General features: G+C 37.0%; 1 protein-coding gene across 1 annotated transcript in view; it reads right to left on the bottom strand.

Moving 5' to 3' along the window:
• LOC131056772 (uncharacterized) overlaps positions 1-15,710 on the bottom strand; it is an 87,404-nt gene extending 71,694 nt beyond the window's left edge. Inside the window, exons 1-7 of the mRNA XM_057991031.2 lie at positions 15,594-15,710; positions 8,522-8,770; positions 8,218-8,364; positions 7,902-8,016; positions 7,082-7,269; positions 6,850-6,969; positions 6,664-6,718 (exon numbers count right to left, since the gene is read on the bottom strand). Coding sequence (XP_057847014.2) covers positions 6,664-6,718; positions 6,850-6,969; positions 7,082-7,269; positions 7,902-8,016; positions 8,218-8,364; positions 8,522-8,770; positions 15,594-15,710 — 991 coding nt within the window. The remainder of the gene's footprint in view (positions 1-6,663; positions 6,719-6,849; positions 6,970-7,081; positions 7,270-7,901; positions 8,017-8,217; positions 8,365-8,521; positions 8,771-15,593) is intronic.
• Between the last annotated feature and the right edge of the window lie 9,302 nt (positions 15,711-25,012).

Raw genomic sequence — 25,012 nt, 5'->3', positions numbered from 1 at the left:
TATCCCTTGACTAATCTGACCTCAAGTTGCTTATTAAACCCTCAAGGAATATTGTCGAACACTTTGCATACAATGTGTGAACTTTCTGTTATGAGTTTCTGTTTGTATTGTTTTGGTCTTGTATGCTGCAATTGATGTTTTTGAACGCCTCTAACCATGAAAGATTGACTAACAATGTCATAGAAACAATATGCCAACTGATTTTGACTTTTAACATGCATATAAGTGACTAAAAATAATAACTACAGCTGCTTGACAAATCATCAAACACCTGGCATGCAAACTAGAAATTATATGGCAACAACATAATGAAGTCTTTTATTAATTATTCTCACGCCAAATAGTTACAAAGATATAGCATGTAATTCCTAAAACTTATGACAACAGAATTAGAGAACCTGGTATGTAAAATGCCTGCTGCAAATGATGGTCTCCACTCTACAATGTATATAATCTGCCAATTAAACACGTCCTTGCTGTAGCTGTATATAATCTGCCAATGAAATGATTGATTTCTTGATGTATAATGGCAGCCAATATGAATCTCCAGGTCTGTTGTAAATATACCTTCCAATCCTTCAAACCCTAGATGAAATCTTCCAGCTGTTAGCACAAATTGGACTCCTAGATGAAGCCCACAATCAAGCAATAATCTGAGTTGGTATCTCACAGCCTCAAAATTGCACAAACACTGAAGAGTTTTCGTTCTCCAATGCTTGAAATGACTGAAACCCTTGTGTATTTCTACACAACTCTCATATCAAAAAGCACAAGTTTATAATCTTCAAGAATGAAAAAGAATTTGCTTTTTGAGTCCTTTTATAACCTCTATCTCCTTAATAGCATTTAAATCCACTTCCAAATCCACTTTAGGGTTTGCATAATAACTTTGTTTAATATCCTTATAAGTGGGCACCCAAGACTTGAATTATTAGATGCACATTAATATCATTTAAAATGATATTTTATATTTATATATTGACTTTATCAAATGCATCAATAAATAGGCCTCAAATATTAAAAATGATTAATTGCATTTTATGTCACTTAATTGAGGGTCATGGCCCCATTGCACATAAAGTGACTTTAGTAACTTTATTATATTCCTTTAATGATTAATTATTAATAATTAAAATAACATAACTCCATAAATACTCGTTATTTATCGATCCCGTCTGAACCAGAGAGTCAACCATTGCATCCATTGTGCATCCATTTGCCTTACTAAAAATAGTAAGGGTCCCTCTCAATCATCCACTGACTTACTATAAATAGTAAGTGTGTGGAATTGAGTCCAATGAAGGCCAAACGTGAACTTTGGATGGGAATAAGCCTCCTGCTCTGATAACTAAGTCCCTCTAACCAACTGCCTTAGCCTACGAGGGCCAAGAATAGGCTAAACCATCCAAAAACAACAACAAGCTAAAAAGGGGACATTACACTATATTTGCAAGAGTATGCGAATTCTATGATCCATGGTGTATGAATTCTTAGTAGATATGTATGTCTAGCTACAATCAATGTAAATGAAGATAATATATTTGTGAACTTCTGTATCACCCATTTATTTAGTAGAAACAAACATATTATGAGTTTTATGAATTTTGTGAGTATGCTATAGTTTGTTTGAAGGCTGTTATAAAACTTGTATTGAGATTATTGCTTCAACTAAATTATTTTTCAAGTTTGTGAAAGTATTTTGTTTGTTATCTTTCAGCATCATTAGAGCTTGCCTTCCTGCCAACTTGTGGATTAATGAGTTGTAGGGATCAAAGATTCTAGTAGAGAGAAAAGAAGGCGGCCATGGATGACAGGGAAGAGGTAAATCCTCAAGAATTCGTTAGGGAGATCAGAGAGTTAGATTCTAGCATGAGGGATGCCATGATGGAGATGGTTCAACTCTTAAGGGGAATGAACCAAGAGCTCAGCAATGGAAGACCTATACAATATGGTGAAGAAGGAAGCAACTCGGCTGGTGTGAAGGCATTAGCAAACACAAAAATGTTTAGGGCCAAGTTTTTGGGAAAAGAGGGAGCAACAAGTAGTGAGGAAGAACAACCTGATCAGGAAGGTGAGATGACAAGGCTTCATTATGAATACAATGCCTTAAGTGTTTCCATATGTAGGGACATTACCTTCATAGATATTTATGAGATGAAGGCAAGGAATGGGTATAGGAGTAGAAGGTATGAATAGAGGAAACACATTAAGCACTACTTGGAAAAAATCACCACTTCTACTTTTGATGGTCTATGTAATTCCTTGACAAGGGCTTGGTTGCAGAAATTAGACACATATTTTTCCTTCAATCCAATGTTTGAAGAAGAGGCTATCAAATTGGCCACATATGTTTGAAGGAGTGGCTCACAAATGGTATTATGGCATGGTAACCCAAGGGCATGATTCAATCACCACCTTGGAAGACTTCAGCCAAAGATTGATAGAGAGGTTTGACAGGAGGGATCCAAAACCTCATTTTAGAGAGTTAGCATAGCTGAAGCAAGAGGGTAAGGTGGAAGACTGTACAAAATTTTAGAGGCCTCCAGTGATGATTTCTGATGTGTCAAAGAGGCTTATAGTTTTCTTCGTGGAAGGCCTAGCCAAACCCCTTAAAGGTTTAGTAAGGGAATTTGATTTGAGCTCATTGCAAGATGCTATCAAAAGAGCTCTGAATTTCGAAGATTCAACGACTAAGGATAGATTGAGTTCCAACTAAGCATTTCCTATGCTATCAAAGAAATCTTTTCAGAATAGAACACTACCTCCCAAAGAATTACCTTCCAAAGAATTACCCCCTTAGCCAAATCAATTGAGGTTTTAAAAAACAAAGGAAAAAGCTGTGTTTCACATGGCAGAGAATTATGGCCATAGGTTTTTGGGAAAAGGACAGACACACTATATAGAGGTAATCTTCGATGAGGACACACATGAGGTGACATGGGAAGGTGAAAGATCCCCAACCCAATTCTAACCAAATCTGATCCAAATTATGAGGTTATGTGCATTGTTTGTTTGCTGATAAATCTTTGGCTAGTGTATTTTGGAAGGGGTTTGACTGATTTTTGTTTTTTGTTTTGATTGGTTTTGAAGTTTATGCAAGATTCTTGAATATGACATATAGAGATTGCTGATTTAATCTAATATAATGCATAACACACAAGGAAGGTAATTAAGAAATTGTCATTTGCTTAAAAGAGTAGAGTACATACCATTAACATGAACTCATAAGTCTGATGCAAGTTTCCAGCCAATAGAAATATAGAAATCAGCTTCAATTAATGTCAAAACCCTTAATACACTCTAGGGTTTGAAACCCTTCTACCCAAAATGGAGTGGCTAGCTGAAACAGGGCTGGAAAAAGTTGGAAATGACCTCTAGAAGGTCGACCTTGCAATTGATTGAAGAAAACCCGCTCTCTAACTGATAGATCTTCTCAAAAAACCCCCAAGAAGGCTGCCATATGCACACTGAGACTGAATTCTAATGGAAATTGACACCCAAAGAGATGGGTTTTCGTCCAAATCCCCCAATTCTTCCAGAAGTTGGCGTTCCTAGAATCCCAAAGCTGCTGAAACCCTCATGCAAGCTGTTGATCTGAAAATGGAGATGTAAGAATGAATCCAAATGATAGGCAAAATGCCTTTTTATCTATTTTGGGGTTACTATTTGGCTTTAAAATCATAAAATATCCTTGAGGGTCTAATTTCTCATTGTGAACTTGGCCCCTTTTAAAAACAACTTAAGTTACTAGGATGGGGGGCACTTTTTACTATTCATCTTATGTTTCTCTGTTACTTTTTACTTTTTACTATTCACATAAGGCCAACTTTAATATTTCAATTTTAATCATGGATTCAACCCCAGAACTCCAATCTGAAAGGCCCGAAAAGCTCCCTGCTGAGTTCCACAACTCCCGGTTGGGTCCCCAAACCACATTGCTCAAGTCTAAGATGCCTAAGGAAGGGACATTACAAAAGGTGTGGATCCAAAATTGAAGTTGCTGGAGGACAAGCAACACCTAGGACAAGCAAACTGTAATGAACGCGGTTACATGCCAGGTTGGCTAGGTTGTTTGGTTGAATTTTTGTTAAATTAATCACTAAAACATTAAAGAAATAAATTATTAATAAATAAATTTATTAAATATTTGTAACAACAGTTCTAGGATGACCTTGCTCTTTGTTATAGTTATTTCTTTTGGGCCAACCTTAAAAATCAAGTATTAATATTGGTGCAGAAGAGCTCGACAAATTTGAGAAATTGCTTCAGGCACGAGGGTACTTTGGGATGACAATCTCAGAGACAAATTGCAGGTGGGATGAAATCCCCATTTGCAGCCTTTCCAATGTTCTTTTCCATTGCCATTCTATCTCGTCTATCATTCCAGGTGATCAAGATTGGGGCACTATGAGGCTTAACAAGGAGCATGACAACTGCTAATCCCTGCACTTCTGAATGCAAGTCATTAATTTGCCATTGGCTGCTATCATATTGACTAGTGATACAGTGTATTAAGGGAAAGGCAACATTTCAGGTAGTCTGAGGATTGCGACCACATCATGCAAGGTTAACCTTGTGTGTCTGGCAAACAAGCTAAGCTGACAGTGTACCAGTTCGGTGTGCACTGGGCATTTAGTCATCTATCGTTGGCCAGGGAGATGGCAAGTTTCCAATCTCCTGCACATTTCATCAACAACCAACTATATCTGCAATAGTATGCAAATTCTGTGGCCCATAGAGTATGAATTCTTATTAGATCTGTATATCTGGTTACAATCAATTTGAATGGAGATCTGTATATCTGTATATTTGTGAACTTTTGTATCGCCCATTTATTTATCAAAAGCAAAGATACTATGAGTTCTATGAATTTTCTGAGTATGCTACAGTTTGTTTGATGGCTGTTATAAAACTGGTATTGAGATTATTGCTTCAACTGATTTATTCTTTAAGTTTGGCCAAGTATTCTATTTGGCATCTTTCATACTACATGAAAACTTTGCAACCTTCAGTTGGAATATAAAATAAGCTGTAATCCACTATGAGCTCAAATTTGACCCTTGTATGAAGCCAACAACGAGAACTAGAATGTTTTTGTCTTTCGATTCTTGAATAAATTGTGAGGGTTTTCATCACCTTGGTATAAGCTGAACCAAAGTTCAAAGCTCTTCAAAACAAGGGTTTCTAGAAATTGAATAGATATCCCATAACCACAAACTATAAAGCTCAAATTCTAAATCCTAAACCCTATATCTGAGGGCTGAAGTGACCTGTTAAGCTAGACAAAACACCATTTATTGCATGAGGAAGATGTCAGTTAACCACAGGCATTTTTTATCTCATGATAGAGTTTTCTGGTATTTCATTCCTTTGTTATACTGTGTGTTTTATTTAATTTTATCAAATCCGGTCTCTTAGGGTGCATTCCTATTAGTTCTATTAATCTTTAGGATGGTTATTGTTCTTAGCTGCACTTTTTCTTTTGGCTTGGCTGTTGCAAACTTTAAGTTATTATACTGTACGATGACTTTGTGGATGCCCATGATTTTGTTTCTTCTAAGCTGACCCACTGATTGTAAAAATTCTAAATATAGCATAAAGAAAGTCCTTGAAATTTATAAATAAAATTATAATACGTTATTCCTGTTACAATTGTTAAATGATGTGCAATTTACAATTCAATATGCAAGATGTATTCTTAATGTATTCTCTATATCTATGTAGTTTTCTATCTCTATGTCTATGTAGTTTTCTATCTTCTTTATTTGACAGGTGAGAGGAGTATTTTTTGATTTCAATATCCTCTTCACAAATATCAAATGATACATATATGCAAGAGGGAGGATCAAGCAGTGCCTTGACCGGTCATGTCTTATGGACATGACCGATCAAGACATTACTTGATCGCACCCCTTGGTATATGTTATCAACTGGTGTTTAACTTATTACCAGTCCGATACTAATCGGGGTTCACATAACATAGAGTATATGCTAATCGGTATTTACGATGGGGTTGGCGTGGCATATTAACCGATGGGAATCGGTGTCTATATTTAATTGACACCGATCACTAACGAACGGTTATACATCCCAAGTGGTGCATACTTTGCCACCCGAACGCACTTGATAATTATTTGTTTATCGCAGGGAACACATCCGATGTAAATCGGAATACATAGTTAACCTGAATAACCATCAGTGATCACCGATATACCATGCTATCGATATTGATTGACTAAGTAGATTCGATATAGAGAGGAATGATTATCAGATGAAAATAGCTTGATGTTTTCTTGATGGTTATTCGATATGATAAATGATTGAATGAGAGACTTCATTTATCTCTCATTCAATCATTTATCTTACCGAAGCTATCATGCATTAACAACAATGAGTAGCCCATAAGTATAGTTTCCAAATGATTTTGCTAACCAATTTATCCTTAGTGTATCCATTGAGACTTAATTATTGTCAACTTACTTACATTACTGTAGACAATATTGCACTGTGGTACAAAACTGCTTGTAAAGACTTAGATTTTAAAAGTGTTAGCTTGCAATAAACAGGGAGTGACACTCAGATGCTGTATTATGTATGGTTCTCTTCTCATTCTACGACATTAATGAGACTACTTTGAGAATACTGTCTGTGTGGTTTTCTCACCTTTGTTTCTGTGTAATCCACAAAATGGCCATAGACATGGGTCAACAATGCCTGCCTGTAATACATAAATGATAAGGCCAGAATCAGACAACGTGAGTGACAACATATTTAGTTTATCAATTGAAATAGATTTCTAAAATGCTATCATGTTTTGAGAATTGCCAGCAGTAAAGGTGACTGTTATACCTTAACACGCCGTGCATCTATTGACATGAGTGGAATAAAAACAAGTAGCATGCCACATGTATGAATTGAGGCAGTGATACCCATTTGCCAGCAGAACCATTGAACAATAGGCATAGGATTCTACAATGCAAACCATACAGTTTAGTGACACATACCTGGAATGGGCCAAATTTGAGGTCTGGAATTTTAATGAACATCATATGGAAAATCTGACAAAACTTCATTAACATACCATGGACGAAATGAAGAATGATGCCAAGATTGAAAAGGTTGTAAGCACAAGTGAAGGTCCTGCTAGGGCTACAGTGAATCTCATCTCATTTTCAGGTTTTGATGACCCAGTGTTGTTTATGAATTTCAACTTTGGGTTTTTGAGGGAGCTTCTCAGAATGTTTGTAAGTACAAAGATGTCATCAATTCCTGCACATGCATTAGCCGACAATTAGTTTCTCATATTATGAAATCCCCATGAGTTTCCAATTGAAGGTTTGATGTGTGCTGGATCTCATGAAAGCTACCTACTAGCTATAATTCTGGGATGGAACAAAAATCTTAGCATCAGCATATGCTTTTCATATTTATGGCCACAGTACAGTAATGCGTTCTGTTTTAAAATTCTGGTGAGCCAAAAAAAGGGGATATTTAGTGAAGCTTTTCTTAAGATAAATATAAATTGTGGAATAATGTGCTGGATGATTAGTCTGTGATACTAAGACCAATATATATTGCATCTCTGTGGCATGCTGCCTGCATATGGCAATTTGCGATCTGTCTGTGTAGAACAAAACAATATGCACAACAGATGTTGCCACTCTGAACAAAACCCCTCAAAATAACAGTGTGGAAATGACAGTTTGCACATCTTGCAAACTTGGGATAATGATATTTGTTATCATCAGTAAGAAACGCTTCTAGTAAAATGAATTGAGGAAGCAAACCTTGTAGCTACACTCAACACGAGAAGATCACTAAATTTATTCATTTTGAAAGAAATATTTAAGTTTTGAATTAAGCATTGAAGTGCTAATCAGTCAATGGAGAGGCCATTTTACCTAGACCAATGGTAAGAAAGGGTACAACTGAAGCAGCCAGTGGTGTAAATTTAATGCCAAATGCTGCTGTCAATCCAAAACCAGCCAAAATTGAAAATGACACGACAACCATGCCCTGTAAATTTAATAAATACAGGTTACTAAATCTTTCACATGTGATTAAATTAAATGCACTGAAATTGAATTATCTATACAGGCACAGTTAAAGAACTTGCATAGCTGGATAAGTGATAAAATATGCTCAGTCCAATATGATTGTTTTGAATTTGATATCAAAAGCTAGGGGGTAAAAGATGCTGATAGAGCAATGTCTCACCATAAGGACTAGCATTGTATGAGAATGAACCGGATCTTTAATATTATTGAAAGCAAGTACTGAATATAATGAAACAAGAGCAACACTCAAAACGAGCTCCCATTTAGGTGTGTGATTGGCATCCTTAATGACGTCTTCGGCTGATTTCTGCATTAATTAACAGATGCATTAGTATAAGGCATATATTCTTACATGTATAATTAGTCAAATTTTAGTGGTTTGATAGAAAGTATATGACATTTTCCTTAATATTTTTTCTCTTTGAGTGCAGACCCTGTAAATAGATATATGTATTACAACCCACTTCTGTTCCACTCACCCACATGCTGAACTCAACTTGTAGATCAGAATTTGACTCGCCTGATCCAAATGTGGTTTTTGGCTTGTTTTGTCTCAAAGGAGTCACATTTTTGACAAGCTGGTCTTCCCACTTAATAATAAGATCCTTTCTCTGATCTTCTGTATAGCTTGCATTTACTTTTTCTTGGATATAGTGAATCCAAAGTGGGTGGTTGTGATGGAAATGATTTGCAACCCATCTTATTGCACCTACCTGTATTTCAAAAGAAAATTATCTCCATGTGCATACAAACAAAACTTGTGCATAAGGTACCTCAACTATTATGCTGTGAACTAATATTGATTAATATGAACTTCATATCCTGAAAGTACATGTGGAGAAGTGCAAAGAAAGATCAAAAGAAATAAATTGTATTACTTCAAAACAGATATACAAATTGTATAATGTCTATGGATGTAGGTCAATGATATTTGAGAGTACATCGGTTTATAGAGGAAGTTCTAGGAAGAGATTCCTAAAGAGGCCCACAAAGGGGAAGAACAGAAACAAAAATATAATACAGCTGGAGCTGCCAACACATGTGGTCAAGAAACCAATAGAAATATAGAAATAGCCAAGTAGGGGAAATGAGAACCCCAAAGAGCATAAGTTGAGTAGTATTGGAGAGAGAGGCAACTTTCTTCAAGTATCACAGTCCAGGCCTGAAATAGACTCACCAATGTCTTTGTTGATCAATTTGCAAGTACTGATACAAGATCTAATGGTGTGCATTGGGGAGTGCCTAAGGCTGGAAATAAATGTGACAAATATAAAATCTTTTTGGCAATTGAAGATGTATAAATATCTTAAATGAGGTAAATCTAGAGGCTTTGAGCCTCCTAAATAATGCTTACATCACTTGTGTGAAAGAGTGAAAGATTGACATTGTAATTTTGAAGGAAACTAGCAGATCATATTATGTGTTCTACCTAGAAGGAGATTTCTTATTATACTTTTTGTTCTTAGCAAAATTTGACACTTTCAAATTGAGTCCAAACATGGTGCATGGTGGAAATGTGAAGTCAATGCAATGCACCTAAGACCTTTGTTCATATGAGGCTGGAGGCATTACCATCTCTGTTCATGCTTGGGATAGCTGCTAGTATTGATGTTTTTTTAGGGCAATGTGTATTTGGGCGTTGTAAGTCCCATTGAGGTTATGTAAAAACCATTGTAACTTGTTGATTACTAAAACGGTGAGCATAAGCTCACTCTTCGTAGAGTTTTATTACCATTAAGAAGGTTTCTCCAAAGGTATATTGTGGTCCAATTGTATGTGTATGATTGTTTTCCCATTTTGGTTAATATTTTTGAGCATTCTATAGATTGATATGCACATTTTAATTCATCTAAGCTAGCTAGTAGAATACTCATTTCAATCTATATGTTGATGGATTGGAGTGCATCCTAGCTGCCCTAGTTTATGGATCAATCTCTTATATCATCTAGCAGTATTTGTTAATGCAATACAAATATCTACCATTGTGCAATTGCTCGTGTTGGTTGGATTTGTAGGTGTAATCCATCTTGGGTGAGATAGTGCTTCCCATATTTGGATATTTTATTTGTTTTTCAATGCTTTTTGCATTTGTTTCTGTACTTCAAGTAAGAAAAACCTTAAGAGGTATTAGAGCATTACTTAATTTTTTTGTTGCTTCCAACATGCCTAGGATGTGCTTTTGAGAAACAACTTCATGGCAAGGAAAAGCTGAAGGGTTTGCTTATTGAATTTGTTGATGAGGTTTGAAGCGATTTAATCTTTTAGAAAACGATTGGAAGAGATAGAGTGGAAGCATTCAAACTATTCAAGTACCATTTTGGATGATTTAAAAGATAATGTAAGCCCTTGGGGTGATCTTGATTCTATTCCAACACATGGCAAATAGGAAGAAGCAAAAAACTCACAATGATCCTTCTTTTACTTGTAAATGAAGATTTTGTATTGTGCCTTAAGTGTACAGAGGTCCACACGTTGGCCAAGCTAAAATTTACCTTTCTAGATAGAGAATAGAAGGCAAGTTAAGACTCAATCTTTCCACAATCTATAATAGCGATAGAGACTGCTTTTCGATATAATTGTGTAATAGTTTTTACATTGATGTTTGGATCACAGTTTTTGATCCTTAATCAAGAGGAGGAAAAATAGAGTTAGATTGTAGACAATTGTTTTTAAAATAGTAGTGGGGAGAGATATTTAAAGTCCTCTTTATAGGAAATATTCTTCTTTACCTCAGAGATATTCCCTGCATTATGAACTACATTTCCGAATGAAGCTTCAATTGGAGTGTGAACTCCAAACCATGATAAGCAACAACTTTGCCCATTTAGAATGCAATCCAAAGCCTGCACAATATTTCAAATTTTTTGGATGAGATTAGTCCTTGTGGAACATTGCATATTTAGAAATCTTTAATTTTTCCTTCTCCATATTTTGTGTGAAAGCACCTAACAGAGGATCTGAGCCATTAAGCTATTAAAGAAGGATTTCAAGAGAAATAAACCAAACTAGAACAAAAATTTCTGTATTTTGTATGTGTACAATATTGAAAAAGAAATGTTGAAAAAGAACTTGTCCAATATTCCGAAGTAAAACTCATTAAATATAATGTCATGGAGGTCCATAGAAGGAAATACAAAAATTTAGATTGGATATTCATTTTATGACCACTAACTTTTTACTTTAGAAAATGGGCTATTCATTCATAAGGGAATGCGTTTAACTCTCCTATGCCACAACTATTTCTGTTAAAGAATTTAATAAGATACCTACAATGATAATTGCTTATCATAATCTCTTAATCAAATCTTAACTGATTTATGATTATGGTTAAATGGATAATTCAAAACCACACAAGCATATGTGAAATGCATTGCTTTTGAAGAAAAAAAACGAAAATTGAAATAAAATGTTAACACAAATCACATATTATAAAAAGTTCATAGTGATAGTTTCAAACATCATTTATAAAAATGCTGCAAAATCGTAAAACAAATTAGTTATTTCCGTAGTCTAACTCATTAGGAAAAATAATAATTGTAAAGTATCTCCTTGATAGTAGTTTTCTTTAGCTAACAAGGTGTTTAGATGTTATAATTTCTGTACATGTTAGATTTGGTAACACTATATAGACAATCAATTTAACTTAGGAGTTACATTTGTGAGAAAACAAAGATTGCATTTTGGATAAATTGTTGTGTATAATCATTGTATGAGGATCATGCATCCTCTTAAAATCATGTTGTCCTAGAGACATGCATATGTTATCATTTTCCAAATTTTGAGCTTCATGAAGTGAGTTGAACATATGAGGTGGTGCCTAATTCAAAAATAGTTAGAGGGCAAATTTTGGTTGTTAGGTGGGGTTCATTGTTAGCATGCACATGGCGATTTCATCTTGCTCAATTGTGTCTCATAACATTTCAATCAAAAGATGGATTGGATAGCTAAATTACTAAATTTGTATTTTCCACAAAATTTCTAGAATAGGGATGTGTTGGTAAGATTGAGGAAATGAGATTGAGAGAAATTGGTGTCCATCTCATTAAGAGAGTTCCACATTATATATATCCAAGAAACCTTATATTATTGGAGTAATCAGGACCTTATCTAATTAATCATCTAATTAGGTCCTTTATTACTTTATTCACTTAAGCTAAACTTAGGAGTGCATTTATCTTTTATTAGATTGAGCTTTAGTTAGCACATGTCTCATTCATTATGATGTGGACACTTGTCAAGCTCTCTTTTAATCTTCCTCTAGAGTTTTATTATTACGCTTTTATAAGCATTCATTGTAATCTATCCAGTTTCATTACAAGTTAATCTAATTATCAAATTCCTCTTTGGATCAATTCTCTCTCCAGGTTGCATATCTTCAATCATGACTTTTTCTCTTTAGATTGGATAGGCGTTTTGGTTGTAGGTAAATTATGGGAGTTGTAGGGTTAGCTATCAACTCCAACATATATTAAAATCGACTTATTAAAGAGCTACAACCACCTTACAACAACCTTATTAACAACCTACGACTAATCCGTTACTTATTGAATACAAATATTCTAAGAATGCCTCCTAATTAACTAATTCTCTTAAAATCATGTGGTCCTATGACTTGTATAGAGAAGTATATGTTATTAGATTCTAAATTTTGAGCTTCATGGAGTGAGTTGAACATATAAGGTGGTGCTCTAACTCATAAGGTTAGATGGAAAATTTTGGTCCTTAGATGGGGTGCATTGTTAGTATGCAATGGTGATTTCAACTTGATCATTGTATCTTAGAACATTTCAATTAAAATATGGATTGGGTAGCTAAACTACATAATTTTTATGTTCTACAAAGTTCCTAGGATAGGGATGTGTTGGTAAGACCGGCCGTAGAAATGAGATTGAGAGAACTTGGCATACATCTCATTGAGAGAGTGCCACATTTTATAGATTCAAGAAACCTTCTACTACAACCAACTCATTAAATAGCCACAACCACCTTACAACAACCTTATTAATGAACTACAACAACTAACCCATTACATATTACATACAAGTGTGAACATACATTATTCTAATATTATAAATTATAATAACCCTCTAAATGACTAAACTAGAAGCATTTGAAGGTAATTATTCATTAAATTACAATATGGCTCTTGAGATGTGCAAAAATGGGGAGAAATATGTAATGTGCCCAATTTTGGTTTCCCTAGCACTATAGTTAGCTCTGACTTTATCGGTGAGTATTAGCTTTGTCTGAGGGGTTATTTGATGTTGTTAGTGAGCTCACTTAGTCTTAAGGTCACTTATGCTACTTTTCGAAGTGAAATTTGGCTTTTGGTGGGTTCTCCAAGATTCTTAGAGAGAGCATCTATTTATAGTAAGTCACTCAGTTAGGTTTGATTCTCACTTTTCATCATTGATATCACTTGTGTAGTGAGATTTCAATTTTGATGCTTTCTAACATTTTCTACAACTTGGGTGTATTATTGGCTATAATTTATTTACTTAATTGAGGTTGCTTAATTTAATCAATTTAATCAAATTTATCAAATTTCCACAGTCCATGCTATTGATTGTCATATATTTCTAGATTCAATTGTGTAAGAATTCTTGCATCAACATTTTGGGTCACGCTTCATGAACCATCATCAAGATGAAAGAGAATAGTTGAAGGAGAAAAATGATGGTTCACGGAGCATGACCCGAAATGTTGATGCAAAAATTCTTGCACAGTTGAATCCAAAAAATATATTAGAATCATTAATTAAATTAACTTAAAAAAGTACCTTATTGCTATAGCTTATTGGAAAGAGGATGAAAAGTTTTAATTCATGGACGCATAAAATAGGGACCTTGCATATCAAAAAATATCATTGTTTTAATAAAAGGTCTTTTGGAGCTAAAATGGAGTTTTAATTAAAAAGTTGAATTTTAAATTGTGCTTTTCACAAAGTTTGGCGAGGAAAAGTAAATAAGGCAATTCAGGAAGCTCATTTGTATTAGGCGTATTATTACATTTTCTTTGGTGGAACCCTTGTTGTTTGGGGATTGAACTTGGTTCATCTCAGCCTTCTTGAGGACGAAAAGCCTTTAGAAGAAGATCAATTTTGGTAGTGAAACTATCTACTTTAGTTGGTGATTGTGGAGCCATTGCAAGTTTCATATCTGGAATCAATGATTGTTAGTCAAGAAATTTGTGAGGTCTTTAACAAAGAAATTTTTTTGGGTTTATGATTTTGGATTCCATGATAAGATAGAAGGAATGAAGATGCAATCTCATGCTTGAGCGATAGCTTTGTTGAAGCAAAATATTGTGGCCATTGAAGTCTAAGGGTCAACTCATCTTATCAATGGGTGACTGAATATATTTAATGACACAAGTATTATAAGGTAAAAAAGGTGGTAAAGTTTGCAGCTAATTTTTAGATGTTATTCCTTGATTGTGGACGATAGGGAACCACTATTATTGGCGCGATTTTTAGTGTTGATGGGTCATGAAGTATACAATTTGTGTGTGGCAATATAAGGTATGATTTTATTCATTTAGGAGGTCCCTCTAGCTTATCGACTTCATATTTGCTGAATTGTGGGAAGTTTTAGAGGAGTTTGTTGTGACGTTTTCACACATCACCCCATTGCAAATGGGGCCCCCCACTTCTTTCCACTTTCTAGGATAGTTTTAGAGTCTTTAGCTATTAACCATTCACTTGGAAGAGGTGTAGTTGGTCAAGAGTTGATCAAGTCAAGTCTCTCTGTATAAATGAAGTGAGGTCAGTTAATTCTCAAGGTTTGCGAAATGAATGCATGATGATCATTCCATTTGATCATCATCTTTTGCTTGCAAAATCAGAAATGAAATGCTAAATTTGGCTAAGGCAAATTATTTTTGATGTTTGGAAAGATAGTAAAGAAGTCCAAATCATCATGAAAAGTCATAAAGAAATGATTAAATTATCAAAGTTTCCATTTTAAAATCACTTCCTTTGACCCCTCCAATGTGCGACCTAAGACTCCTGGCACCCAAGCAAGAGCGCGATCCTTCCTTCCACTTCTCCCAGCACTGCCAGTGGGTGCTCAAGCCCGATCACTCTTCATTTCCTTTCCCTAGCATTCCCATCTCCCTTTTCACCCTTCCATCTTTCTATCTCACTCCTCCTTCATCCCACAACCCTTCCATCTTCTCTACCTTCCACTTCCTTCCTTCCATACCTCTATGCCTTCACCACATTCTCCTATCCTCCATCTCCCCTTCCATTTCCATTTCCATTTCCATTTCCATTTCCCCTCACTTCCTCCCATCTCCACTTCCTTCCTCATATTCCTTATGCCTTTCTTCCCCTTCACTTATCCATCTTTCCTTCCTACCTTTCCACTTCACCTTTCTCCTCCCATCTCCTTCCATTTCCTTTCTTACCCTTCACCTACCATTACCACCTCACCTACATCTTCTATCCCTTCATCCTCCATCACTTTATCCTTCACCTCCCACCCATCCTCTATCTTCTATCCCTTATCCCTCCATCTTCCTAACCATGGCATTCACCTTCCCATTTCCTAACTTCCCTTTCGTCCACCCTCCCTTCCTTTCATATTTACTACCCTTCCTTCCATCATCCCCACTTCCTACCTTTCTTCCACCTCTTATACCTCCCAACTCCATTTCTTACATCCTCTAACCCACATCCCACACCCTTTACCCCCTTAATCCCCGTAGCTTACCTTCCACTACCCCGATCCCATCCTAACCACCTTCCTTTCCTAGGGCACCCCCTTACCCTTTTACTCCCCTTTGCCTACCCTCTTACCGCCTTCCTTACCACTCACTTCCTCTTCATCGCATCCCTTCACCTCTTATGACTCCCACCGCAGCACTCATCGTACCCCATCCTTCATCTACCTTCCCCCCGCAGCATCTCTTTACCACGTTCCCTCATCCTCTCTTGCCACGACATCCCTTCCACATCATTATCTTCAACTCCCCTCCACTGACGTGTAGCATTGTTTGGGCCCCACAAACCTTACGATGGAGATTGAAAGTTTTAAAGGCATTTACAATGCCACTTCACAAACCGACATCAGCTCTTCCAATGCCCAGCCAAATCAGCAACTCAAGGATAGTGTGATTTCCATTGCTGTGTCAAAAGTGTGACATAAGCATTTTTGAGTCATTTCCTTTGCCCCTTGAAAAGCGCGACATAAGCCTTGTCATTTCCTTTGCCATGCTTGAAGTGCGACATAAGAGATTAATGATTTCCTTTGCCATCTCAGATCAGCGACTTAAGAATCGTGTGATTTCCTTTGCCTATAAAAAATTGCGATTTAACAATTGAGTGATTTCCTTTGCCTACCAAAAGGTGCGACTTAAGAGATGAATTATTTCCTTTGACCATTCAAAAGTGCAACATAAGGATTTGTTTATTTCCTTTGCTATGCTGAATGTGTGACATAAGAGCGAGCGACTTCCTTTGCTATCCCAAAAGTGCGACTTAAGGGATTCGCTTCATTGCCATTGCCACCCCAAAGATGCGAGGAAAATGCGATCTCATATGAGGAAGGGAGGGACACTTAACATTAGCGCCAGCTAAGATGAGAAAGCCGATTCAGGTAAAAGACATCTTATTTAAAACACAACCGTTGGAATTTATAAAATATTTCAGAACAAGTCGGCCCTTCACATTAGAAAAGAAAGAATTAAAAATCTAAAAGCTGAGCCGACCTTTGTCAAAGAAAAAGGTAATTGCCTTTAAGTGCTTATAAAAGGGAGAAGGAAAATCATTTCAATATCAGTTTGAAACAAATCAGATCGAATTTAAAAGAGCAGAAAATCAGCGAACTCCAGAAGAATATATCAGCTTATAGTGAATGGAAGCAAAGGTGTGAATTCCACTCTAAAGGAGTGTTGTGACGTTTTCACACATCCCCCCATTGCAAATGGGAATCCCCACTTTTTTCTACTTTCTAAGATAGTTGTTGAATCTTTTAACGGTTAGCCTTTCATTTGGAAGAATTGTAATATCCCAGGTGGCTACGATGCAATCAGAACAAGACTCGCTCTCTTTAAAATGAAGTCGGACACAACACTCCCTTCGCCCAACCAAGCTTTCAACCGGTCTCTCCCGAAACAAACAGTGGGTGTCCAAGCCCAATCACTCCCATGACCATCTTCCTTTCATCTTTACTACCCCTCACCTACCATTTCCTATCATTCATCCCTTCCACTTCATTCCATCTCATTGACCTTCCCAATTTCCTAACATCTCATCTCTTCTACCTCTCCATCATTTATCCCTTCCACATAACCTTCCCCACTTCCTAACTACATCCACCCTACCTTCCCTTTGCTTCCTCTCACCCTCACTTCCTACCTATCTTGTACCTACCACTCCCTACCTATCCTAACCTCATCCCATTTTCCTTCCCCTTTTTATTTCCTTAGCATACCCCTCACTATACCCATCCTATATCTTTCTCCCTTTAACGTGCCCATCCACTATCCATACCTTCTTTAATACCCTTCATAACCCCTATCCTCCTACTCCATCCTATCCTAGCTTACACCCGACTCACACTTACTTATCACCTAACCCTTCCTTATTCCCCTAAGCTTACCTATCCTAATCCCCATCCCATCCTAGCGTACCCATCCTTACCTTCCTCACTATCCTCACTAATCCCTCACTAACCCCAACCCCACCTTAGCCTACCCCTATCCTACACCCTACACCCAACACCCAGCCTCTTGTTATCTCCTTATAACTCCCCATCTCCCCGCAGCTCCTAATCTACCCCCTTACCGCCTTCCTTACATCTTTATTCCTTTTCCTAACCCCTTATGTACCTCCCACACTTCTTTCACCTAACCCCACGGTATGCCCTACCCTTTCCTACATCCCCCACATCCATATCCCTTATGTCTCGCTTTCCCCAACATCCTTTACTTCTCTTTCTCACGTGGCACTTTTCCTTACACTCTTCCCTTCCCCACAATACCTTTTATCACGTGGCACTTTTCCTTACACTCTTCCCTTCCCCACAATACCTCTTCATCCCTCCTTGCCAAGTCATTGCTTGGGCCCCACCGGACTCTAAGATGGAGGTAAAAGTTTTAAGGCATTCTTAAAGCATCCACCTCACCATTTCCTTTGACTCCTAATATCCCTGGCACATGCCTCAGCCCCTTAAATCCACCATGAAACATAAGGCAAGGTGTGGTGCTAAGGAGATAGGAAGCTGGCTTCTTAAGTAAAAGACGTGTCAGTTAAACAAAACGCTAGAGATTTAAATTCAAATAAAATAAAATCAGACATCAAAGGGGCTCTTTTTAAGCATTGAAGCCAATGTTGCAGGCCAAAATAAAGGCAAATTTCTGCCTGATCAGATCATAAAAAAGAGCAGAAGTAAATAACAACACAAAGATGCAAATTCAGGGCAAGTGCGATGAAAATCAGAGGTCAAATAGGGAAAATCAGATGTGACATTCATTTCCAGATTTGCGAAAACATTGTTTTCTTTCTAGTATCTTGATCAAAATGTGTTGTTTGTTTTTCAGGTTTAAGGGAAGCAGTAGGATGCATGGAGCATGGAACAAAAGAGACCTATCAAGGATTCAAGTTTCACATTCAATAAAGACTGTACGAGAGATGGACTCTATAATGCAATGAAGAATAATTCAACCACTTGGAGATCTTCATAAGGCACGTGATCAAAGCTATCAATAAGAACATGAGGACTCACACTAAGGAAATCAAGGAACCCTACAACATCAAGATAGGATGTAACACAAGGAAAGATAAGATAAAACGATGAAGAGGGCTCAATGATGAAGCACAACATGAAAAAGGCAAGCTTGGGATAGCATTCAAGGATTACTTTACATGAAGGAGAATACTACAGCATGAAGGAAGCAAATGAACCACTAAACACCGCCTTGTCTTGGTCCAATGAAGTGATCAATATTTGATCAATCAAACTTGCTTGAGCAAAGGAACAACTAAGAGCCGATTAGCTGGTGCAAATGAGGCATTGATACCCGCTCAAACCAAGGTGGCCTAATACAAACCAAGGGTTTAAGGCCATCTTAATTGTGCGATCATGAGGCAAAATTCTCCCTTAGCCAACATCAATCTGTGCAAATGACTGAGTGAATACCGATTTGCATTCAATTGTAAATTTATCATTGGTCAAGCATTAAATGCTTTGCAATGGGTTTCTATCTTTCTATCTTGGACATTGATTGTGAATCAATTCGAGCCATTCAACTGTAATGAGAGCACTACATAAGGCTCCACTCCTTCATTTGTAAAAGTTAATAGCGAATAGATAGTAGTTGATCAATAAGTAGTGAGCAGATAATTAGAGTAGAGTAGAAAGAGAAGGCAAAGATTGTTGCCAAGACTTTGTTGCAAGAAGCATGTAAACTTCATTGAAGATATGGTGAAATTGATATGTTGACTCAACAATTTGCATGGTCTGTACTTCTCATTTGATTTTCATGTTGTTTAGATGAATGGAAGACTTTGTGTATGATCAATGGTGAAATTCTTATATCCATACTACTAACACCTTGCCGATGGTAAAGTGCCTTGCGTAGTCAACTGGATCTATTTAGCCAAACTTAACTGCAATTATCGCTCCTTCATTGATATGCATCAACTTGATGGTATCTATGCTTGTGGTTGTGATTTGAAAATCATAAAGCTATCCTTAGAAGATCGCACTAGCCTTGTGGAGATGTTCGTTGCATGTCGAAGCAAGACTTGGTTGAATTTTCATCAAAGATTGTCCATTGCTCCTACATTCTTAAGAGTTAGATTATCCTTCTCAACCCTATTCTTTTTTCCTTTTTTAAAACCAAGTGAAATCCCACGCTCCAAATTGGAGCATTCAAGCATTCAAGAAAGTCCACCTTGTGATCCTAGCAACATCACATCATATACAATTGAGTCTATCCAAGGGCACGTCAAGACTTGACATTCGAGAACCTTGGATTCGTCCCACTTGATCACACAGCTTAGCATTTGGGAGTCTTTGTTCAAGAGAGGATAGAATACTTAGTATTTTATTCTATGTTGCATAGTGTGTAAACACACCATCAATAAGGAGGAAGTAAGTCATGAAAGAAAACAGGCTGTTTTGAAATATAAACAGCAGTAACAGCGGAAGCAAGGATGAAGTGAATATTGATAGAGAGAGTTTTATGGAGCTGTAGATGGTGAAATCAGATCTGAGATCTTATGGAGGAAGATTTAGATTGATCCAATATCATAGCAATAAAGTATACATTCTCAAATGCAAACATAAAATCAAATATGAAGTAAAAACGCTTGCAATCAAAAACTTTTCACTCTATTGCCCTCCTATCAACCAAGATTCTTGTACTCAATATTTTGTTCTTAGATTTAAAAGCACAAATGCACAAGAAAGCTATGGTGAATGGAGAAGATCAACCAATGCAAAAATGATCTCATAAGGAGACAATCAAAATATAAAAGATTTCAAAATGACATTACGACAAGATGTTTCAAGAAGTGAGAGAGAGAGAGAGCCCAATGTGAGAGGGGCAAATGGCTTATATAGGTGTCTTCATAGGGAAAACAAGTTATAGGGAGAATGTGGGATCAAAGGAATTAGGTGGGGGAATAAGCATTTATCCCACATTCGCTAAATGGTTGTGTTTGATGGGGGTAGGAGGAGATAAATTGAATGAGTAGGATGTGGTGGAGATTAGAGATTTATTTAGAGGATCTTCAATTACACTTGCATAGCATTGCTCACTACAAGAGAGTGAATGATGCCTTCACGATGCATATTGTGAGAATGTTGCAAGGAGGTACTCACATGAGATTGTCTAAGGAGGCTATGAATCTGATCCAAAAGTATGGTTCATGGTACATTCAATTCCCTAAATTCACTTATCTAAGGATACAAGGATTCTCATCATATGCATACCGTCTTCCAAGGTATCCTACAGATAGGATGGTGCTACTAGAGTTATCAAGGCAATTGCTGGAGTATGATAAGATTCAGGGAAAAAAGGAAGCAAGAATGACTTTTCCCATCATGATAGGGAAGTCCATTGAGACATGTTCTACCTTGCAAAAAGCACAAGGATTTGAAGAGGAGTTGCAATATTATAATCTCAAGTGTGACACACACTGCCAGAAGCAATTTTGATCCTTACCAAAACGTCTAGCTAGTAGATGGAAATTCATTCATTCATCTCATGCACATTGAAGATCATTGGGCCAATGCAATGGATGACTATGAGATAAGGAAAAGAATGTATTCAAGGCTATCACTTGAATTGATCAGACTTACAAGAGTATTGCATGTGCTTGATCAGCTTGAAGAAGATCATAGGGTTACATTACAACATTTTGACGAGAAAGGTAGACCTCTTCCTTCATTAGACTGGTCTATTCCTGAGATTACTCAACCTGAAATAATTGATCAACCAGTGATAGAAAACACTAAGAGATGGATACTTTAGCAAGTTGACAAACTAAGAGAAAAACACATCTCTTTGACCTATGAAGATGGACAAAGGAGAATCATCCTCTTCAAAGTATGAGTATTTCAAGGAATCCGAAGATGAAATCATAGAAAATGAACTAAATACACAAGAAGAAGGGAGTCATGGCAAAGATAGAGATGTTCCCAAGAGTTCACAATCTCAAGGAAAGAAAAGGAAAGGAGTACATGAGGAACTAGCCTAGCAAAAGAGACATAAGAGCAACTACTCAGTCCACCACCGACACCTCTTTTGTGAGGGAAGTAGTTCTCTTTGTGGATATGAATGCAACATATCGAATGAAAGATCCCCAACTAGAATTCTTATCCAAACTGCTGATTGTTTACAAATTCAAATTCTTTGACCAGTGAAAAGTGTTTTTGGAAGTTTATTGTATTTTCAATTTTTTTGTAGTTTTTTTTATTTTTGACAATATATAAAAACTAATAAATGCAATACAATAAATATAGAACTGATAATAGTTTCCAGACTTCTGATTATTAATTGCAGCAAGTACAAATAATTAATAAAGAGGATTCTTGATAGAAATAAGCCGTTCAAGGCCTACTAGGAGTCCAATGCTGGGGTTTGAAGGTAGAATTTGAGCTTGAATTGAAGCAATGGCTGCTCTAAGCACCTCCAGCTGCTACTGAGGGTTGCAAATGACTTTATTTAACTCTAGCATAATTACCAAAAACTAATACTTAAGAATTATTCAAACCCAGTTGGAATTCCAAATTCTTGCCTGGCAAGATTCCCAAATTATGTCCCTTTTCCTCAATGAATTGCTTATGTAGACCACATGTACTGGAATTCCTCTGAATAAACCATGGATCTGTTCTTCCTTATTGCTGACAATAAAATTAATCCCACTTCCAACTCCTAAATACCCCTAGTTTATTTATTTGGCAACCACACCTCCAAGTTAGGGTACGACTGGCTGCAAAATGGTATGGCTGGCATTAATTACTAATGATCTGCAAAGAACTCTCTCCAAAACTGCCCAGATCTGATCAATTCCACTTTCCCTTAAATCTGATGTCTGAAACAAAAGAATTCGGGCCCCCAATGGCCCGATAAGTGCATAAATATGAGTGCTGGAGTGATGTAGAAGGCTGGGGTAACGTCCAACCAGTCCAGGATTGAAGGGTTTCGTCCTCAAAAAAGCTTCCACAAGCTGTACCTGCTATGGCAGACTGCTGCAGAGACCAAATGAATAATTTCCAAAACAAAAATGATGCCTCTTTCCAACTCCAAGCCTCCTTTTTACCCCTCAAACCCTCATCGTACTATTTGGCATCATTTAAAGATTCCAAAGGAATCTTTTCTCCTTAAAGAAGTTCGATCAGCAATGAGGGGATAATTAGTCATTAAGAAGGGGCCATAATAAAGTTACTTTACCACCTAGGGATGTGTGCAAGGTAACTTAATAAAGTCTTTGTTAAACATCTTTTAAATTAACTTTTTATATTTTTAGAAAAAAGTAACTTATGTAACTTTATATTATAAAGTTACTTTATTATTTCCACCAAAGTCATAAGATGACCAAGTCTAGGTCCCATTTGGCTAGAGAATTCATCTCCCAACACCGAACTTCACCTGTGGAGATGGATGACAAGTGAATTTGAGCAATTGAATGGCAACTAAAGAAGAGGGGACATTATAGTCCTCCCTTCCTGGAATTGCTTGTCCTCAAGCAACTGAAGAGCGGGATGCTGTAGAATAGATTCTCCTTCCCAAGTGGCATCCTCTATGGGCAAATCCTTCCATCTAATAAAAAATTCTCTAATCACCCTGTTCCTCAATGTCCTCTCACGCCTATCCAGGATCTCAACTGGATCCATGATCAACTTCCCTTCCTCATCCAAGGGTGGTAACACTGAAGAAGTCATTGTGTGCTATCCAATTGCCTTCTTGAGGCAAGATACATGAAAGACATTATGAACCTTGCTCTCTGGTGGAAGCTCAATTTCATATGTCACTTCCCCAACTCTCTTCAAAACACGGTACGGACCATAGAATCGGGGCTTAAGCTTCTCTGCCCCAGTCATCTTCATAGAACTCTGTCGGTAAGGTTGGAGGCACAAGAGTACCATATCCCCAACCTCAAATGTTCTCTCAGTCCTATGGCGATCAGCATATAACTTTTGCTGATTCTAGGCTCGCTGAATGCTCTCCTTAAGTGCTTTGAGAATGTCTTGGCTTTCCTGGAGCCAATCTTGTGCCAGTGGTGCTCTACTATCTCCAAGTGCCAAATCCATGAATGTCATAGCATCGTAACCATATAGTGCACGAAAAGGAGACATATCAATAGACATGTGATGTGTCGTGTTGTAGCAAAACTCTCCCAAATATAACCAACGAACCCATGTACGGTGCTATCCTGACACATAGTTGTGTAAATACCCCTCAAGCCACTTGTTCACAATCTCAGTCTGTCCATCAGTTTGAGGGGAATAGTTGGTGCTAGGTGTCAACTCGGTGCTAGTAAGTTTAAACAATTCCTGCCAAAAAGAACTCATGAACCGTCTGTCACGGTCACTGACAATGGTCTTTGGAAGACCATGGAGCCTAAATACTTCTCTGAAAAACAAATCAGCAACCTGTGAAGCTGTATATGCTGTTGCTATGGGAAATAAATGAGCATATTTTGTCAACCTGTCCACTACTACATATATGCAATCTTTCCCTTGCACCTTGGGAAGATCCATGATGAAATCCATTGAAATACCAGTCCATTTTTGCTCCGGAATGGGTAATGGTTGCAGCAGACCAGCAGGGTGTGTATTTTCAGTTTTATTTTGTTGGCAAGTAATACACTCCCTTACATGCTGTAAAACATCATCTTTGAGGTCTTTCCAAGAGAACCTCTCTCTAATCTGCCTGTAAGTCTTACCATACCCTTGATGCCCTGCTACAAGAGTGTCATGAAAAGCATGTAAAATCTGATTTTTTAGTTTAGATTCCGGGACTAAATAAATTCTCCCCTTTTAGTAAATCACATCATCCACAACTGTGTACCGGTCATCCTGAATGATTCCATCCATAATTTCACATGCATGCTGATTTTTGGAATACTCTACTAAAAGTTGAGATTTCCAATCAGCTGAAATCTCACTCAATGAACAAAGGGCAGCAATGGATGGCTTTCTAGATAATGCATCAGCAACTACATTATTTTTCCCCTTGACATATTCAATGTCAAAATCATATGCTTGGATCTTACCGACCCATTTTTTCTGCCTCTCATTAAGATCTTTTTGTCCTAAAAAGTACTTAAGGCTGTTATGATTAGTTCTGACAATGAATTTTCTCCCCACTAAGTACTGTCTGGATTTTGTGAGAGCATGCATAATAGCCAACATTTCTTTATCATAGGTAGAGTATAATTTCTCATTGTCTTTCAGTTTTCTACTCTCATACACAATAGGATGATGATTTTGCATGAGTAC

This window comes from Cryptomeria japonica, chromosome 1, assembly GCF_030272615.1.
Source record: "Cryptomeria japonica chromosome 1, Sugi_1.0, whole genome shotgun sequence".
Lineage (NCBI taxonomy): Eukaryota > Viridiplantae > Streptophyta > Pinopsida > Cupressales > Cupressaceae > Cryptomeria > Cryptomeria japonica.
This window is presented reverse-complemented; position numbering and strand designations above follow the sequence as displayed.